The sequence below is a fragment of the Mesoplodon densirostris genome, chromosome 8, assembly GCF_025265405.1.
Source record: "Mesoplodon densirostris isolate mMesDen1 chromosome 8, mMesDen1 primary haplotype, whole genome shotgun sequence".
NCBI classification, from domain to species: Eukaryota; Metazoa; Chordata; class Mammalia; order Artiodactyla; family Ziphiidae; genus Mesoplodon; species Mesoplodon densirostris.
The window spans coordinates 45638701-45659839 of NC_082668.1; the positions used below are offsets into that span (position 1 = coordinate 45638701).

At 39.6% G+C, this 21139-nt stretch overlaps 1 protein-coding gene and 1 long non-coding RNA gene across 4 annotated transcripts in view; one reads left to right on the top strand and one right to left on the bottom strand.

Moving 5' to 3' along the window:
- Window positions 1–8866, bottom strand: part of GLS (glutaminase) — an 82481-nt gene extending 73615 nt beyond the window's left edge. For 2 of the 3 annotated variants that reach the window (XM_060106856.1, XM_060106858.1), the window contains exon 1: window positions 8219–8866. In XM_060106856.1, coding sequence (XP_059962839.1) covers window positions 8219–8634 — 416 coding nt within the window. In that variant the 5' untranslated portion in view covers window positions 8635–8866. The remainder of the gene's footprint in view (window positions 1–8218) is intronic. The other variant, XM_060106857.1, reaches the window with a different exon arrangement.
- Window positions 8600–21139, top strand: part of LOC132495171 (uncharacterized) — a 69425-nt gene continuing 56885 nt past the window's right edge. Inside the window, exons 1-2 of the long non-coding RNA XR_009533220.1 lie at window positions 8600–9344; window positions 12652–12757. This is a non-coding gene — a long non-coding RNA (uncharacterized LOC132495171). The remainder of the gene's footprint in view (window positions 9345–12651; window positions 12758–21139) is intronic.

Consider the following 21139-nt stretch of genomic DNA (forward strand, 5'->3'; position numbering starts at 1 on the left):
ATGTTAAACTCTATATTTTATAATATAAATTTTAATATGGCAGAAAAATAGGCAACATTTTCTAAGGAGACTTATGCCAAAAACAGTTTAGAAATTAAAAAGTTTGATGTTTGAGGATAGAAGAGAATGCAACTGGATAATGCTGATAAACAGCTGTACAAATCCATTCATAATCTTTTTCATAACTTTTTCAATGTGAGGATGCTTACTGTTATACATACTAGAAACAGGCTATTAGGATAGCAGACTAGGACAGTAGGGTAGAGATTTACAAATTTTAAATTTAACAGATGTGTTTTCTCTGATGACAGAAGTTATCATAATGAGAAATCTTAAAAGTAACTATAAGGAGGCAAGGAAAACCAACATCTATTCTCACAAACCACAACTGCTAACATCATTTTGGTTTATTTCCTTCTACTACTTTTTGTAAGCAACTGAGATCAAACCGCATAGAAAATTTTGTATTATAACTTTTGACTTAACATTATATTTTCCTATATCCCTAAAAAGTATCTGTATTCATTTTATATTACTGAATAAGAAATTCTCATGTGGATGTACCATAACTGACTTAACCATTCCACTTATGTGGACCACAAGGTTTTCCCCACTTTTCTCTAATAAGCATAATACTGTGCTAAAAATATTAGTGAATAAATCTTTCTACACCTCAGTTTGTTTTGTTAGCCTAGATTCCTAAAAACGTACAAATATAGTTAGTTTTTCTACAGTTTAAAACCTGTTCTTCAGAAAGTCTGTACTCTTCTAATAACTCCCACCAAGAATCTAAGTGCCTATGTCATTCAAAATATCCTCATCAAGGTGACAATTTAAAAATCTTCTTTTGAGGCCTATACCAGAAATTAGTAGGGGAAAAAAAAAAGTATAATTTCTGAAGGCTATCAATCTTTTGTTCATTATGCAACATTGATAGTTCATTGTTTTAAAATAGTACTTCCGGGCTTCCCTGGAAGCAGTGGTTGAGAGTCCGCCTGCCAATACAGGGGACACGGGTTCATGCCCCAATCCAGGAGAATCCCACGTGCCGCGGAGCGGCTGGGCCCGTGAGCCATGGCCGCTGAGACTGCGCGTCCGGAGCCTGTGCTCCACAGCGGGAAGGGCCACAGCAGTGAGAGGCCCGTGTACCGCAAAAAACAAAAGAAAACAAAAAAATAGTACTTCCACTGTAAACATTTCTTTAGAAATCACCAACCAGAGAATACTTCCCAAAGGAAGCCAAGATTAACATTTTGCTTCTATTACACTGTAGGTGGTCAGAAAAATCACTAAGCACAGTTCTCAGTCCTATGCACCTGTGTTTCATAACCAAAGCAATTTTATACCTGAGTAGATTCCAGGATAAAATCATAGTAACAGCGTCTCTACCTGAAAGATATTTACCTTATTTAGAGATATCTATAATTAGATATATATCTGTTCACTTAGCTTTAAGAATTCCCCTTGGTATCAAATGACTTAACAAGTGAAATGGCACACAAAGACAACTCCTTGGTTTATATAGGATTTGAAGACTGAGGTCCTTAAAAATGCAAATCCTACAAGTAGACTTTCAGTTTCTACAGTCATAATTTTTCTTCACCTCAATGTCACAAGAAGGAAGTAGTGCAGCTTTTTACTGATTTTTTAAAACCTGAAGAAACCCACAAATATCTTCCAACAAATTTCTCTTCAAGGTGACTTTTATCTTTCTCAGACTAAAATTGTGTCCCCCCTCCCCCCGACCCCCACTGTTCCCTACATACAAGACTTCACCAAAAAAGACTGAATTCTATTTGGTAGTCACTTCCTGAGTTAGTTGATTTTTAGGTAGGCAGACTTCTTTGTAAAAATGTAAAGCCTAGAAACAAGAAGCTGAAACTCAAGTAGACTAAACTTCAGGATCTCATTCATGCTCCTTCAATGAACTACATCTAAGTATTAATTAAGAGCATGCAGTTTATTACAGATTATGTCCAGATATTATCAATAGCTAAATAGATACATGTGGTTTAAAATAAACATTAGGGGCTTCCCTGGTGGCGCAGTGGTTGAGAGTCCACCTGCTGATGCAGGGGACACGGGTTCGTGCCCCGGTCCGGGAGGATCCCACATGCCGCTGAGCGGCTGGGCCCGTGAGCCATGGCCGCTGAGCCTGCGCATCCGGAGCCTGTGCTCCGCAACGGGAGAGGCCACAACAGTGAGAGGCCCACGTACCGCAAAAAAAAAAAAAAAAAAAAAAGAAAAGAAAAGAAAAGAAAAAGAAAAGAAAATAAACATTAGGCAGCAAAAAAAAATTTTATGATGTATGTTATGGCTGGCCATTCAAACAAAACTAAAACTCACTGATAACTGTAATCTAGAATAGAATTTTAATATTGAGGAAATCGCAAATAAGATGACTGAGGGGTTCACTGAGAAGCCCCACATCCAAAATTAAATATATTTTCAATCTTGATTTTAGTTTAAGTGAATTGTAAACATGTTCACTTTTACAAATTAAAAGCAAATGCATTATTAAAGGATCATAACAGAATTTGTCCCCTATTTCAACAAAGGTTCTTTCTATTCCAAAATATATTATCTATATTTCCCAAATACTGCTTCAACCTCATTATCAGTACTATTCTATACAAGAGACCTAATTCAATGTTGCTGAAATGCTTAAGTACTTAATCTTTGAAATTCAATTTGCACAGCATGTGGGGTAACGATTCTTTCCCCCTTGATTTCCATTGATCGTGACCACCTAGAGAGGTGGGATACGGAGGGTGGGAAGGAGGGAGACGCAAGAAGGAAGAGATATGGGAACATATGTATATGTATAACTGATTCACTTTGTTATAAAGCAGAAACTAACACACCATTGTAAAGCAATTATACTCCAATAAAGATGTAAAAAAAATGATGTTAAAAAAAAGAATAAATATGAACTACCAAAATAAAATCATATTATCTGAAGCTAGCGGAAATCATTTTTGTTTGCACCTTCTCGTTTAATATATTTCTAACTATATAGATGAGCAAACATACAATTACTGCATCATGGGTATGCAGTTTTTAACAGATACTACCAAACTGCCTTCCAAAACAGTTGGATTTATACTTCCATCAGCAACGTAAGAGTCCCTATTTCCTATACCCTTGGCATCACTTAATTTAACATCTGCCAATCTGACAGGGGGAAAATGATCTTATTTTAATGAAATACTTTCAATATTGTATCCTGTATGAATTACCTATTTTCTAAAGAGCATACACGTGCTGATACTTTCTCAGCATGGTCCTTCTTTCTCTTTCCCTTTCTAATTAAAAAATAAAATGCCCAAACAAAAAGTAACTTAAAAATACGTGCCCTCTTCCCCACCTGCCAACCCTTCACAGAGATCCTTCACTAAGAATATACACTTCTGGGTTTTACAGAAATGAAGTGTGGCATTCTTGAGAGAAAAGAGTGTGATAAAAACGTTCATGTTGGGCAATAATTGGCCTAAAATAAAGGTTAATCAAGAATCTCAAATGCTACATAGCACTGTTTGATATAATGCTCATCCCAGTCCATACTGGTTTTCTGGAAGGAGTGGTATTTTGAAATTAAAACTCTATAATTAATCTTGAAACAACATACAAAATAGATTGAAATGAGACAAAAGAATGGATATGGGGGTACAGATTTTAAATCTGAAGTCATCAGATATGTGGAGATAAATGAGAACAAAGCTTGGATGAAAGATGAACTATTATCTACACAAAGATTAGAGGATATGCCATAGAGAAGGTAGACAAGTAGGAAAGAAGCAAAGGCCTCTCAGCCTCAGGGTTTACCCAGTGAGCAAATCCAAAAAGAGCCACAGAACAAGAGAGAACAATTTAAAAAATGAAGAGATGCTATAAAGCACAGGAAGCTCAGCTCAGTACTCTGTGCCGACCTAGATGGGTGAGATGGGGGCGCTGGGCTGGGAGGGGATACAGGTATACGTATAGCTGATTCACTTCATTGTACAGCGAAAACTAACACAACATTGTGAAGCAATTATATTCCCAAAAAATACTACTAATAAAATAAAATCTGTGAGGAAAATAAAATAAAATAAAAAATGAAGAGAGCCATGCAAAGTGGTTTCCAAAGTGATGGAATAATAGTAACAAAATTAAATAAGAGCACTGCAGGGAAAACTGAGCAATGAACATTGTATTTTTCTGTAAGATATTTAGGACAGTAGTAAAATCTTAACCTTAACCAGTGCCCTAAACCAGAAGTGAAGTTGGTTGAAGGAGATGGCTAGGATGACAGTGGTTCAAAGAGTCTGACTATGAAAAAAGATAAGAAGATAACTCACTCACATCCTACCTCCTTCCAGAATATAATATGGTATGGTTAGTAAAATATAAAGTTAGACCAAGGGAAGGAGGAAAAGCAAATACCTCAGCCACATGAACTAATAAAATTGCTATGGTTAAGTATTAAATTCACTCTGAGCGTACTGGTAAGCAGGGCAAAAAAGTAAACAGTGCGTATCACATTTTCACGGAAGTACAACGATCTCTCAAGAGAAATTTTTTCTGGAAACCAAAAAAAAAAAAAAAAAAAGAAATTTCTCATTTGAGCCTAAAATTCAAAGGCCAATGTCCTTGTAAGGTTTTATAAAAAATGAAGCAATTTTTTAAAATGAGAAATTATAGCGTATTTAACAAATGCCAAATATTGTCCTAATGAGCCTTTTACAAAATGTTAACTCATTTAATTTTCACGTGGCTATTTCTTTTAATAATCCTCTATAGAACCTGGCAGAAACCTGAGGGCTGGCATTCCAGGTGGCTTGATGATTCAGGGATGACCTATGCTTTGGAAGCTGAGCATAAGAAAGGATAACAGGATCAGCTGGAACCTTACCTCCCAGAATAAGAGAAATGTTTACAACATAAAGTCAAAATGGATGAAGTCAGGGGAAGAAATCTACATTTAAAAACCAGATCATTCAGGAAATAAACCTTTAACCAGATTAAAAATTTTTTTCACAATCTTGAGGCCAGTGCTCTTAATTTTATAATGTAATTTGGAGATAGCTGGGGTTCACTCTTGAAATCCATGATTGAAAGCTCTCAGGTTTATCATATACCTAGATTGCTCCTAAACCCATCTAGCTATTGCTCCAAACTTTGGTGGCAAAAACAGACTCCTTTGAACTAAGGTAAACAAGGTTTTGTTATTGGCCATTCAAACTCCCAGGGCATCTGAGCAAATATTTGTTTTTTAAAAAATTTTTTTAAAGTTTATTTTATATATTTAATTATATTTAATACTTTTATTTATTTTAATATATTGAGGTTTTTTGGTTTTTTAAAACATCTTTATTGGATTATAATTGCTTTACAATGGTGTTAGTTTCGGCTTTATAACGAAGGAATCAGCTATACATATACATATATCCCCATATCTCCTCCCTCTTGCGTCTCCCTCCCACCCTCCCTATCCCACCCCTCTAGGTGGTCACAGAGCACCAAGCTCATCTCCCTGCGCTATGCGGCTGCTTCCCACTAGCTATCTGTTTTACATTTGGTAGTGTATATATGTCCATGCCACTCTCTCACTTTGTCCCAGCTTACTCTTCCCTCTCCCAGTGTCCTCAGGCCCATTCTCTACAACTGCATCTTTATTCCTGTCCTGGCCCTAGGTTCTTCAGAACTTTTTTTTTTTTAGATTCAATATATATGTGTTAGCTTATGGTATTTGTTTTTCTCTTTCTGACTTACTTCACTCTGCATGACAGACTCTAGGTCCATCCACCTCACTACAATAACTCAATTTCGTTTCTTTTTATGGCTGAGTAATATTCCATTGTATATATGTGCCACATCTTCTTTATCCATTCATCTGTCTATGGACACTTACGTTGCTTCCATGTCCTGGCTATTGTAAATAGAGCTGCAATGAACGTTGTGATACATGACTCTTTGAATTATAGTTTTCTCAGGGTATATGACCAGTAGTGGGATTGAGCAAATATTCTTGAAGGATTCCCTCACTAAACAGGTTTTTTTTGGGGGGGCTGGGAGGGACAGGATGGGACATTTTTTATGTAGAGTTGTCAATAAATATTAGACAAAATAGTGTTTCAAAGTTATTGCTAAGAAATGATTTCTTATTTTGACGGCAATGGAGCTAGAAGCTTCTGGGAAACATGTAAATCACAAAAGCAGCTCAATTTTCTATCCGACAGAAGGGGAGAAAGGAGGGATACAAGCGCCACTGAAGAGACAGAATGCAAGGCATATTTTCAATAGAAAGCTGTTCCCATCATATAACCTTTAAGGACAACTTCTAAATGCTAGTAACCTCATTTTTCAACTCTGGGCACCTGTACTTAAACTTGTTACATGCCTGATAATTCAGATGATAAATAAGTAAGGTAAGTGAGTACCAAATGAAATTAAGCATACACATTCGAAGAACCTAGGGGCAAGACGGGAATAAAGACACAGACCTACTAGAGAATGGACTTGAGGATATGGGGAGGGGGAAGGGTAAGCTGTGACAAAGTGAGAGAGAGAGAGTGGCATGGACATATATACACTACCAAACGTAAAACAGATAGCTAGTGGGAAGCAGCTGCATAGCACAGGGAGATCAGCTCGGTGCTTTGTGACCACCTAGCGGGGTGGGATAGGGAGGGTGGGAGGGAGGGAGGGAGACGCACGAGGGAAGAGATATGGGATCATATGTATATGTATAACTGATTCACTTTGTTATAAAGCAGAAACTAACACACCATTGTAAAGCAATTATACTCCAATAAAGATGTTTAAAAAAAGCATACACATTCTAGTCTCTCAAGAACATTAAAGAGGTAGAAATTTGACAAAAGTCTAGCTTTTTAGAATGTGAACACATTTGAGTCCTCCAGCTGAAGATGTTAAATGACCTGCCCACAGTCATAAAGCTACTTTGTGGCACAAAACCATTATCACAGAATATCACAAATTTTGCTCATCACCAAGTGATTTTTTTTTAAATAACATTTTTCAGTCTGGGAAAACAACTTTAGCTTGGAATGTTTTAGGAAGGTGCCAATTTCAATTACAGGAAACATTAAGCCAGGTCTGAGACTGAAAGTATAAGAATCACACTTTCAGTTTGACTTAAGATACTATGGGGCTGGAAAAAGCAATATAAGTAGAAGGGAAGCAAAACAGGTCACATAACGTCAGTGCAAAATCAGAAAAATAGCAGGATATAAAGAAAGCAGGTAGGTAAATTTTTACCTACAGTGAGAAAAAGTTTGCGTCCATTTATACTACTCAAGACAAAATATCCAGGAAATTGCCTCACATACTGCACAGGAAAAACCAATTTTGTTTTAAAACTCAACTGCTGTGCGGAATAGATGAGTTAACACCCTACCACAATTTCTTTAAGCCGCAAACGCTACTTAACTCGGGTTTTTTCTGAGTTTGTGTTTTACCCGTCACATTTCACCTTGGCTATTTTGAGCTGTATTTTCAAAAATTCTCCCATCTTATGGAAGATGGTAGACAGGCCAAAGCTGGTCCTCGGTGCCAACAGGTGGTCTGTACTGCGTGCCCTGTCTTCTCGGCCACATGACCCTTTTCCTCCTAATCTCCTTTCAGAAACGTTATTTCCGGTGCCCCAGATGGCTCTACACACGCCTGAAGAAGCCACAACAGAAATATTCAGAATACTCTGCTACGTTAGGCTTCCAAAGAGACGGTGGCAGAGATCGAAGGAGGGCAGGCAGAGAGGAAACTCGAGCCTAGAAAAGCAGCGAGTCAGGAAGGCACACGCTTTGCCCATCGCCCGACTCCTAAATATCACTCGGTGATGTTCGTGGGGCACCACCCACCAAGAACTGGGCAGGCGGCCAGGCACTGCAGCCCGGAGCCGGGGCGCTGAGCACGCGGCGTGGGCCGGGCTGCCACAGCTCCAGCGCGGGGGGGGGGGGTGGCAGACTGGTCCCTCCAGCCCCTTGGCTGCTCCACCCGGCGGCGGGGAAGGGAAGTGAGGGCCGCGCGAGGGGCTCAGGCGGGGAAGGCGCGGGCGGGGCCGGGCCTAATCACATGGCGCAGACTGCGCAGGCCGCCCGGCATCTCTTTCTTTCTCCTTCTCGAACCTCCGCTCCCATCCCGCCCCACCACAGGCCCCTCCCGGGCCCGGGCCCCACGCGGGACAAGGCCTCCTGCGCCTCGCGGAGACACTCACTTTTCGCCTGAAGCCACCAGCTCCTTGCCCTCGCTGTTGCCGAACCCGTCTGTCTCCCCCGGGCCGTCCTTGGGGCCGGACGCCGGCGGGGCCGCGGGCGGCGACGCCCCGGGCTGCGGCTGCTGCGGAGGCGGCGGCTGCTGCTGCTGCGGCTGCTGCATGCCCCCCTTGCCCAGCTCCTGCAGGATCTCCGAGGGGGAGCTGGACAGGCCCCTCACGAGGGGCCCCGCCGGCTGGCCGCCCCCGCCCCACCACGGGTAGAGCCGCGCGGCGGCCGCCGGGCCCGCTCGTCCCCCGCCCCGGGGGCGCAGGCACAGGGTGGCGAGGGGCTGCGCCCGCCTCAGAACCGCGCAGGCGGCGGCGGGCGGGCGAAGGAGCAGGTCCCGCAGCATCGCCGAGCCTCGCAGCCGCATCATGCCGCCGGGTCCGTCAGTGCCCGCTCAACAGGGGAGGATGCTCCGGACGTGGGCGGCCGCTCTCCTCCGGCAACTTGATCTCCGGCGGGACGGCCAGAGGGCAAAAGAGGGCAGGGACAGTGAGGTGGGTGTGGTTCCGGCTGCGGTTCCCACAGGCAATGCTGCTGCTTCTGAGGCTGCCCGCGGCTACTTCTCACACCGCGGAGGACTCCGCACTGAGGCTGAGGCGTAAGGGCGGGCCCGAGACATTCGGCGCTCACCCACCCGGGGGCGGGAGGACGCCGGCGGCCTGCCCCCTTCGCCTGCTCCGATTAGCTCAGATCCCCGACCTCGCTTCTGATTGGTGACTGGAGCAGTCAAATTTCTCTCGGCGCCCGGTGCGCGGAGAGTCATGCGGAGGACTGGCGGGGGACTGGGAGGAGGAGTCAAACTGACGTGTGAGGCAGGGGGGCCAGGCAGGGCTCCGGAGTAGCCCCTTCCCTCTCGCTTCGTCAGCACCGGGAGTGCCCTCGTTGGGAACTGGGGCCTTAGCGGTCTCGTCATTTACGAAGCAGATGGGCTCCTGGACTCTGGGGCCTCGAACTGTTTCGGAGACTGATTGGCAAGAGCCCCTGCCGCCCAGGGGCCGGCGGTCGGGGGCTTGGCCGGGGCTGGAGTTTGGCCGTCGGAGCTCGGCTGGTCAAAGCTTGCCGCTGGTCCCCGGCTATCCGGTAAGGGCGTGTGGCGACGCCTCTGAGGGCCGCGGACCCGCGGCGGCAGCCCCAGACGAGCTTGTCCCTCTCCCAAATGTTACGTTTACTTGAAACTTTCCATGGTTGGCGACTGCCCAGATGTGAAGTGTTTTGGAAAAAATGAGCAAAATCCTTTCAGCTATGCGACTTAGCCATTTGGAGGATTGGAGTTCGGGGGACCGCAAAGAGAGAGAGGGAAATTCCAGAACACGACAGCTTTCCTTTTTAAAAATTGCTTTTTAAAATGCAAAATTGTAGACACTCTCCTACTTTAAAGCTGCTTCATCGTTGTAAAATAGAAGCATACGGGTACTGGTTCTCTAAATCGTTTTCAGCCTAGTATCACTTTATCCATTTATCCTTTTGGACCTGAGGAAAAGAGTTACAAGGAGGTGATAAACTCTGAATTTTTCTTTGAGCCTACATGTACAGTCCACTCCACGCCAAAAAAACAAACAAAAAACCGAAAAACAGACTTTAGATGATATCCTGAAGCAATTAGGTTTAAATACATGGATTCACAAAGGTTACTGGGATAATTTTTATGAAACGGGAAGGGTGTGTGTGTCAGGTGCATCGTTAACTGATCATCAGATTTAGTAATCATCTTAAAATATTGCACTAGATTAGTAATTAGGAAATCTGGTTGGACCTACAGGTTATGTGACCTTTGGCATGTCACAGGCTTGCCATGTTTAGGTTTTTTCTATCTACTCTTTAACCAGAAGAACATGGAAAAAGCTGTATGTGTGGAGCACTTAACCCCATTTTTTTAAGTGAAGACAATTGCAAATTATTTAGAGGGCTTTTAGTACTACTTAATGTTAGCTGTCACTAAAATTTGATAAGAGTCAAAGTAACAATATATTCAAGAAAAGGAACATTAAGTTTTGGAGGAAAGGTGACATACTACGTCTGCCTAACGTTTCCAGTCTGACTTATCAAAGACATAAACCTGAATATTGTTCCATCTCTTAGGTATAACTAGTTAAAGGACTGCCTCCTTTCTCTCAGCCACATCCAAGCTATTGACAAATCCAATTATTATTTTCCTCCTGCTTTTTCTCTTAGTTTCTCTAATTTTCCTATGAAAATGCTTTCCAGTGTTTAAGGGTTTAAATACTTTATAGTATACTTAACAAATGTAGAAAGTAAACCTAGTAAAAGATATTTTTTTAGAGTTTCTACTTTCAAGGATGAGCTGGTGAGAATGGACTGATGTTACTCCTGACATTTAGAAGAACTTTGAGCCCGCTGAAATTTAACCCCTTGTTTGAGAAGACCAATACAAAGTTAGCAAATTGAAACTACTATAAATTGAATTAAAATGTGACTCATTAATGCTTTAATTTGATTATTTTCTTCATCTTATATAATTTTTTAAATCTTTATTGATATTTTAAATCAAATACAATTTTGGAACTATGAGTTGGAGTTAATTACTATTTCCATTAGGTTAATTATTCACCTATTAAGTCATATAATCATATAAAATAAAGTCTATCACTGTACAAGCATTTTATACACATACAATAGTCTACCAAAATTCCTACAAATAGAAAATGGCTCTTCAGATTAACTTGTGGCTAGGTTGTCAGAGCTGCTCTTAGACTTCCTCTTTGCTACTAGATATGTGCAGCTATCCTACAATAGGTTGGGGTCTCATAGCCATTCAGAAGGTAGTCAATCATAGAAAGGAAAAATTGGAATTTTTGCACTTTCTATTTATTCTAACTAGAAGAACAGTTCCTGAGCTTCTGTGTTCTTTTGAAGATTAGAAAAGGCTAATGTTTCAAGATGGTAATGTAACCTATATATAAGTTCCAGATCTTGCCCTTCATAAAAACTAAAAGGGTATTATCACAAAAACTAAATAGAAAATAATTCTCCTTTGACTAACAGCTTAAAAGAGTTGCCTACGTTTTTTAGGTTTGTTGGTTTGTTTGAAATTCTTCTATTTAGAGAATACTACTCCTTCCCTTTCTTTTCTTGGTTTCCTGCTTTAACTGGCCAATTTCCTAGCCTCGCTGATAAACCCTGCCAAACATAACTTATTTTTCCAAAGCTGAATTTAGATCTTTATTAAAGTATTATAAATCCCTCGTCTATAAAATGGGGATAATATTGGTATCATATCTCATAGGGTTGTTGTATTAAATGAATCAATACATGTAAAGCACTTGGAACAATGCTAGTTGCACTCTATAAGTGTTAGCTATAATTATTATTTTTCCATGAGTGAATAAATTTTGTTGTGCAATGTGATTAGTTGCCACATCTATTATTGAAAAGGAAAACTGGGAATTGTTTTAAACCATCTAATCATAAAATAGCATTTAAGAAGAAGCTAACTCCCTAAAATGAGATCATTTTCTTCATTTTTAGAAAACAAACCAATAATTTCCAAAGTATCTTAAAACAGAGAGAGACTGCTGCAAAGACAGTCAGATTAAGCAAAGCTGGGCTCAGTGCCCAACGTACAAGCTACTTACAAATAACTAAAAAAAAAGTAGTAAACAAAGAATTGCTAGACCAAAAAAAAAAAAAAAAAAACTGGCCTGAATATACGTCACATACAATTAAAGCTAAAAATCTATCCTTTGCCATCTATGTAAAGTAAAATGAACTTCTGTTCCTTGCAACATCACACAAAAATGGCAAGAGAGATTTTAATCACATCTGAAGAGACTATTTGCATGGTCTCATTTAAAATACTAACTGTATTAAATTCTTTTTGAGGGTCCCCTGATGGCTGAGATGGAAGTGCAGTGGTAATCAGTCATTTTTCTTCATTCAGAGTGATATGGTAAAGATTTCAGTTAGTTCAGTTTATAAATTAATATTGTTTAGACTTAGATCACAATTACATGCATGGGGCCTCCAGATATTTATTGATTTTTCAAAGTGATTTTAATTTCTTATTTTTTTGTAGATTCATGGAAAATATTAAATTGGGCTAAATCCCATCCTAGATATCAGAAGGTCTTACTTGTATATTAGCAAAACCTAAAAAAGTTTTGATTTTACAAGAATCCTAAAAGTCAGTCAAAAGGATACCTATTTGACTATGAAAACAACTTCTGTGGTAGATTGTATTACTGTTCCCAAATATTTTTGTCCCTCTCAATGGGAGGTCTTTACTTCCTCACCTAGTTGAATGGCAGGCTTGGCCTTATGCCTTTGTTCAACAAAATGTGAATGGAAGTAATGTAGGCCACTGCTGAGCAGATAATGTGAATCATCACTTGGCTCTATCATCTCTCTTTTCCTTTTGGTACATGAACAGCAGGTTCCAAAGAGGGGATGATTCCTTTACCTGGGTCCCAGATTGATGGAACAAAGCTGAAGATGACTGTGATTGACAAACAACATGAAGAGAAATAAAGCTTACTGTAAGTAATTTCAACTTGGGCATTATTACCATAATATGACTTAGGTTGACTGATATATCATCCAACTTGAATGAAAATTTGGCAACCATGAGACTAATATTGATAACAAAGAGTATTTGAGAACTCTGAAAGATAGGCAGTCATCTAGAGCAGTGGTCCCCAACCTTTTTGGCACTAGGGACTGGTTTCTTGGAAGACAGTTTTTCCATGTGTGCGGGGTGGGGGTGGGGGGGAAGGTTCAGGCAGTAATGTGAAGGATGGAGAGTGATGGGGGGCGGCAGATGAAGTTTCGCTTGCTCACCTGCCACTCACCTCCTGTGCGGCCTGGTTCCTAACAGGCTGTGGACCAGTACCTGTCTGCAGCCTGCGGGTTTGGGACCCCTGCTCTAGAGCAGTTGAAACTGAGAACCACTGAGAAGACAGTCAGAATAGGCATATTCAGAATAGGCATTCTCTTTCAGGGATGATTAAAACCAAAGTTCAGCTAGGAGATGTTTGATGTATATATATATTTGGACACTTTGGGGAAAATTAACAGTGGTTTGAAGTATGAGCTCCATATCAATTATGCTATGTTGGTTTTATGCTCTGAAATCTAATGTTGGTTCCACATCTGAAATTTGTCACATTTTCTAAGCCCTGGAAAAGAAAAATGAATCTGGACTTTTGTCACTTTATGCTCATCAAATGGTAAGATCATATTACCACTTTGGAAAACAATTACTGAACTCTGCTGAAATCATTATTTATGGAGCTAAATCCAAAATTCAGACATTTGGGGAAAAAGCATCAGAGTCCACAGCAATGTATTTTGATGTTCTGGGGTGAAGAAAAATCAGTATTCATTCTCTGTAAAGAGCAGGTTCCTTCAAATTGTCTTTACTTTTCAAGCATCTGACATTTACAGTTAGCATGTGAGTCCCTCTGTCTAATTATAAGTCACAAGAGGCAACTCTACAAAAGAGGTTGACTTGTGATAGTGCTGCTTCTCATAGTGACAACACCATGTGGTATGTTCTGATGCAGAGCTTTATTCATATGCACCCCAGATAGTACAACAAACGAACGGTGTGACGTATGAAAAAAATCTCTGTAGAAACAATCTAAACGTTTATCAGTAGGAGAATGGATTAAAATAATGTGATATTTCTACATAATGAGATAAAATATATTATTTAAAATGAATGATCCCCAGTATCATGTATTAAAGTGGATAAGTTTCAAAAACAAATTACAGATGGATATGTATTTTATGATACCATGATTATAAAATTGTAAAACGTGCAAAACAATATATTATTTATAGATGTATACATATATGGTTTCAAAAGTTTCAAATGTACATAAGAATGATAAACATCTAATTCAGTGCAGTGGTTATTATCTCTGGGTATGTAAAATGGGGAATGGGATTGAAGAAATGTACAAAGAGCTTCAACTGTAATGAATGAACTGTCTGTAATGACTGAATTTTTAATTTAATTTTATTTATTTTTGGCTGCTTTGGATCTTCGTTGCTGTGCTCAGGCCTTCTCTAGTTGGAACGAGTGGGGGCTACTCTTTGTTGTGGTGCGCAGGCTTCTCTCATTGCGGTGGCTTATCTTGCTGCAGAGCATGGGCTCTAGGCTCGCCGACTTCAGTAGCTGTGGCATGTGGGCTCAGTAGTTGTGGCTTGCAGGCCCTAGGGTGCAGGCTCAGTAGTTGTGGCTCACAGGCTTAGCTGATCCTCAGCATACGGGATGTTCCCAGACCAGGGCTCAAACCCGTGTCCCCTGCATCGGCAGGCAGGTTCTTAACCACTGTGCCACCAGGGAAGTCCCTGTAATGACTGAATTTTTAAATAATAATTTTTAAAATCTGAAGTGAATATGGTACCATGATAATTGATACACAGGTGTTTGTTATATTCTCTTTTTCTCTGCGGTTGAATATTTCCTAATTAAAGAAATGAAGCTTTGTTATAATGTTGAAAGCCATTACTTTTCTCTAAAAATTATAAGTGTAGAAAATATTATAAATCCAATATTCAATTTTTAATGTTTCCTTTTAAACCTTTTTTAATTTTGCCTAACCAATGCTGGGTGATACAAGTAGTAGGCATATCTTTACCTTGTAAATGTAGTTCAGGTGTGCAACCAACAAACAATATCCTTGAGCTAAAGGCTTTACAAAAGGTACAAATGACTCATATTTAACTGAAAAACCTATATAAAAAATTATCTGGTTCTTGACTATATCAAACATAAATATGAAAGCAATTCTTTAATTAATACAATATGAATAAAAGTACAACCTTTTTTCCTTTGAATTTAAAGAAGTTATTTATCTTTGTAACATTCCTGTTGGGGACAGGTGTTAATTGTTAAATTTTATGGCTATAGAAATTATAAGTTAATAAGATAACAGAGCTAATTAATAATAGAGTTGGCAAAGACATGCCCTCCAGCAAGATGTGGCCCTTGCCCTCATTTCTTTTGAACCATTGAAGAAGTGCCTACAAGAGATATGCTCATTGGTGCAAAAACACCACATGGCTCTTAAAAATCTTTAAGAGTAATTTCCCCAGTGAGAGTCTCCGTAAGTAACTTGAGTAAAGCAGACCAGGTTAATATGTTAGGGAATGATGAAGCCCAGTAAGGTGGAATCAGAATGCTCTGTGTAAAGGGGCAGTAGTTAATCCACTCCAGCCAATTTTAGCTAAGTGGAACGCAGGCACATTTAGATAAACCTTCGGATTCTTTAAGATAATATAGAAATATGATTTTAAGAAATAAACAAAATTATCTGACTTTTAAATGCAGCTCATTTGATTTTCTTTTAACACTGTGCTAGTCAAACAAAACATCTACAAGAATAATTTGGTGCATGGGCCATCATGTTTCCAACTCTGCCCAGAACAATCAGATGATGATAGCAATATAACATTTTTGAGGTTTATCCCTGGAGCAGATTCTACTCCAGACCATTAGTCCTAGCCAGCCATGGAAATTCCATTTCCCTTGAAATTGCTGCAGCTATCTTAGTACCAGGAGAGAGCCAGCCTTAAGGCAAACCCAACACACCAAGGCCAACAGAGTGGAGAGATAGAAAGAATCTGGAATCTCCATGACATTCATGGGCTACTGACTCAACCAACTCTGATGCCTTCCCTCCTTAGTTACATGTGATACATTTCTTTAGTATTTAAACCATCTTGGATCTGGGTTTCCATTAAGACAACCTGACTGATTGAAAATCACATTATAGAAGACTCTTTCCCTGTGTTTATCTTTCTCTTTACCCTGAGTGCAATTTATCAAACCTTTGTCTCTCTCATTTTTTAACCCCACTAAATTATATTATCTATGTTTTAACCTGTTTACATATTATATGACTCCCCCAATTGTTTGGGGGATATATATGATACCCTTACATGATTTAAAATAAAGGGATGGAGTTAGAGATACAGTAAGCATTAAGGAGCCTGCCCCAACCTTCAGTTTGGATCCTGAATCACTTCTATAACTCTAGATTTGCTTCCCTCCTATCCCAGCAAAAAATACTGAGACATATTAAGACAACCAAGTTTACCTTTTTGCTAAACTAGACTTCTCTACCTGTTTCTGATTGGTTAGTGTTTGAACCTTAACTTGCTGTTATTTATTCTTGCCAAAATGATCAGTTTTCCTTGGCTTAACCAACTTTCCTCCTTGGAGTCTTCCCTTATGCCATTCTTATCACCTTATATGTCCTAAGCCCCTTTCTCTATCCATCAAAATTCCACTGACCCTTCAAGGTCCCCATCTTATATCTTCATGGTGCTCTCCAATTTCTTACATAATAGCCTTTTGCCTCATAACAAGCCATTTGAGATGGGCAGGTACATACAGTCTTATTTTGCAGGTGAGAAAATTGACACAAACTTTAAATAATCTGTTCAACATTATAGTGACTTGCCTTAAAAGTACCACATATTTCTTGACTCTACCCTTACTATTACCCCTTACCATTCCCATCTGGATATACCTTCTGTTTCCTAAGAACTCAGCTCAAATATTGTCTCCTCTTCAAAGCCTTCCTTGACCTCTCTGGGAAGAGTTTAAGGGTTCTTTGACTCTATATCAGGGCTTATTTGGTAATATCTTCATTTATTCCCATACTCTAATTATTCATGTTCACGTCTGTCCCAACTGGACAGGATAATTTAAATTTTTTAGCTTTCAACATATCCACTATCATTTTGAATAATATCATTTTCAATAACATAATTGAGGCTGTTTAATATAACATAAGAGTTTATTAACTAGAAAATAAAAGAAATATATTACAACAAATAAAACTTTCACAATTTTATTTGAATCTTGAGTAAATTCCTTCCCTATTATATTATACAAAAAGGAGGATGCTTATTAAAAATTCAAAGTGCAAAAGAACTTTATAAGCACCCTGTTTTTTAGTGACTGTCTACCTGTGCCAACCACCGTACGGGAGCTTAGATTACACAGATGAATAAGACATACTCTTTTGGTCTAAGGAGGTAGATGAAACACAGACACATAAAGTCCTAATTAAAATACAGTATTCTGGATGCCATAAATATTACGTATATATGTATATTCAATGGATAAAGATGATATAAAATAAGTTCTTTCAGGGAGATTATGGAATATTCTAGAAAGTAGGTGATAGTTGCCAGATAGAAACTCAGGTGTAAGAGGTTAACAAGGGCATTCTGTCAAGAACAAAAAAGAGTGAAGTTAAATGGTAGGTTCAGGAAATTACCAGAGCAATCTGGTGTGGTATTATTAACACTCTCCACTAAATATTTCCAGTCTCTTCCTGTGTAGGACTGCACGTCCCTGCTCCCTAGAAGTTGGATGTATCCATGCAGCTTGCTTTGGCCAGGGAAATGTGATTATAAGCTTTAAAAGCCAATGCATAATTTTTTACTATCTCTTTCCCTATGCCATTCTAACTATTAATGCTTAAAGCTGGTGGCTGCTGTCTACCTAGGTCTCTGAGTTCAGAGAAAGAAACTGTTACTTTAAGCTTCTCTGCTTTTGGGGCTGCCCTTTCCTGACTGATCCATCTAATATGAGAGGAAGGTAGGAGAAAGAGCATTGGATCATAGAGAAGCCAGTCCTACTGGCAGCACATAGAAAGGTCAGCCTATAAAATGACCATTTACCTAAAAGTGTTTGCACAAAATATTTGAATCAGTGAATTCCTGTAAACATATTTTATGCTTTTTCAGTTAAATTCCACTTCTGACTAGCTGTTCTTATTTCCACAACTAACTCTGAAGCTGACAAATGTAATTTGAATCAAGAAATAGGTGTCTTCATAATCCATCTTTACTTAATCTCACAGTTACATAATAACTGACTTACTCCCATCAGTGTTCCAGATGCAGAAAAAAGAATCCAGAGGCATCTGCCACCTTGATATATATTAGCTACACTCGGTGATTAGGACTGGATGCTAGTACATTTCTACTGCAAGAGGCATGGTACAAAGGAAAATGTTTACAATTTCGGAGGGGGACAGGCTTATGTATTAATTCCAGCATGGCATAGTGCCTTCACACGGTATTGTCTTCATGGATTTTACCTCCCAGCTAAAAGTGATTCATTTTAACAGGGGTTTGTAGAAATAATGTCTTAATCCAACAGAGTGACTAAAATAGTGAGAACTTGACATCTCGTGATAGGCAAAAACAGGAGGACTTTGTGTTAGTTAGCACGTGAGCTTTGCTAACATACTACCTGAAAGGAGGAACTAAGAAGATAATATATACTGTATAGGTAAATTTATAGGCAGAGAAAATGAGGTCTAAAAAGGTCTAGATGTGAAGGAGTATCCTAAGCTGTAAGCACGTAAGGCCAAGGGCCCATGAATAGGTTGGGATACACATCTTAATACACCAGAAACACTAAGAGGAAAACCAAAGGGAGAGGATGGGGAAAAAAGACAATGACTCTGGAGATAAACTGAGTTTCCTTCATAATGTTGTTTTTCCTAAGTAATTTGTGACATAGGCCAAAGGAAATGCCTCAAGTGTTTATACTTGGGATCTGCCCAAATATTGGGAGGAAAATCAAGTCCTTGTACAGTAAGAAATACAATAAATAAATTTAAAGTCTAACTTTGAAGTCTAAATTTGTGGTTCTTTATTAAAAAGTGTAAAAATGTATATGGGTCTCTAAAGTCTTTCTGAACTGAGAGTCAGGCAAGTAGAATTTAGCTTGAGCCTGGCCATTGCATCCCTGGTGGACCTAGGAAGTCCCTTGATCTGCCAGTGCCTCAGTTGCCTCGTGGGAACATTAACCTAAGTGACCTTAAATGTGCCACCTGGGTCCGAACTGTGATTCTGAGCACTGGTTACAAGCAGTTGTGGCTTTTATCTAGAGATTATTAGTCACTTACTGATGAAATCTCATGTCTATTTTTTTTTCCAACAGATATTATGGGAGTTGCAGGTGATACGTTATAAATATCAAACAAGGTTACAGAATGTTTCAAGTCCAGTCACCAGACAAAAGTTATAAGGAGCCTAGCATATAGCAGTTTTGCAAGAGCAATGAAGGGTTCACACACCTTTTGCTTAATAATCAAAGATTTTGAAAGGAATGGTATGAGAAGGGACAAAGGCTTACACAGCTAAGAACCTCAGGGCCTGGGTAGGAACTTGTCCCACTGTGCGGAACAGTGTCCCTGTAACCTGGTTGGTACAACTTCAATCTCGATGGATTTTCCCCCAGTGGTAGACATTATCAGAATGTAAAGGCAATTATATTCAAGGGTAATCATGTACTGTGTAGCTGGCTGACATTCACACTCATGGCAGGGGGCTCTGTAGTCACTCAGTGTGCACGTGCTCACTGTCATTAGAGGCAGCTGTTGGCTCTAAGAGCCCTGCAGACTCCTCTAACAGTCTCCAGGACAGTATTTTGGTGCAAACCTTAGTGTGTGCTTTCAGAGAATCATTAGCGAAAGGAGATAACCAGAAGTAAATAGAAAGCAGGTGGACTGGTACAAATGGTGTTGCAAAAATACTTTTCAAGTCAATTACTGTAGGCTTTTTTTTTTTTGTACTTTTTAAGGGGATGGGATATCTAGGCTCCACTTATCTCTAAATAATAAAACTTTTCACTCCTAGCAACCACTTCCTGGAAAACAACCTGACAAAAAGATCAAAACAGTGAAAAGAGGTCTTTCGCATATTTAACAATGATAAGAGAGGTTTTAAGAGCAAAATGCTATAATAGCTCCAATCGTACGGCTATATCCACTATCTCTCAGATGAACAGCCAGGGTCAGGAATACCCTTCTGAAAAAAAAACATGTATTAACCTTTCTGTGATCACTGCATTCTGGATATGACTATCAACTACCTACAGAATTTTATAAGAAAACAATCATTGGATTTTATCGGCTGTAAAATAAGCCCTATGCATTCACTGCACAATAATAAAACAAATTGCACTCATTTCCTTGCTTCTCCCTGTGCTATGCTGGGCAGTTTATAATCTCAAAGGGCCTCTCAGTTCCCTTACTTGTAACATGAAGATGCTAACACCCACTTTGGGGGGCTGTTGTGAGAATTAAGTGAGTAATGCATGTGTATTGTTCAGGGACAGGCCCATGCAGAAATTCAACAGATGTTAGCTCCTTGTCCCTTGCAGTTCATTTCTATCCAGAAGCCAGAGTGATCTCCTTAAGCTATAAATCAGATCATGTTACTCTCCATCTTAAAACCATTAATGGCTTCCCACTACCCTTAGGATAAAATTAAAAATTTGCATCTTCCTTAGAAGGCCTCCCTGGCTCTACCTAAATTGTAGCTGCATCTTCAGCCGGTCTCCCACTGAGGTTTATGCTCTGGCCTCAACTGCCTTTTTTCAGGTCTTCAAATAAGCCAGACCTATCTCATGGCTCCTGCATGGTAGTAGTACAAGGGGAGAGTTGGGGGGCTTTATCTTCTAATATTCTATTCATCAAGCCCATCGTTTCTTTGACATGAACAATTGATATTTTAAAAATCCATGTAAAATGCTATGCAAAAACAGCTTGTAGCCCACCACTCAGAGTCAAATCGCTGCCTCTAAGGCCCTCCTAAATTGTAATTTGGGAACTGTCACTGCTTCTGCACGTGCTGTTCCCTCTGCCTGAAACCCTCACCTTTCCTCTTTGTTGCTGGTGAAATCTTACTCTTTAGGTCTCAGCTTAAATGTCACCTAGTCAAATATGCTTGCTTGTTAACAACTCTCATAGCTCCTGTTCTTTTCTTTCAAGAAAATGGATAATCCTATGTGACTATTTCTCTCCTACTGGACTCTAAGGTTCATAAGGGCCCGGATAGCACGGTGGCTTCATTCAAGGCCATAGTCTGACATAGAGAAG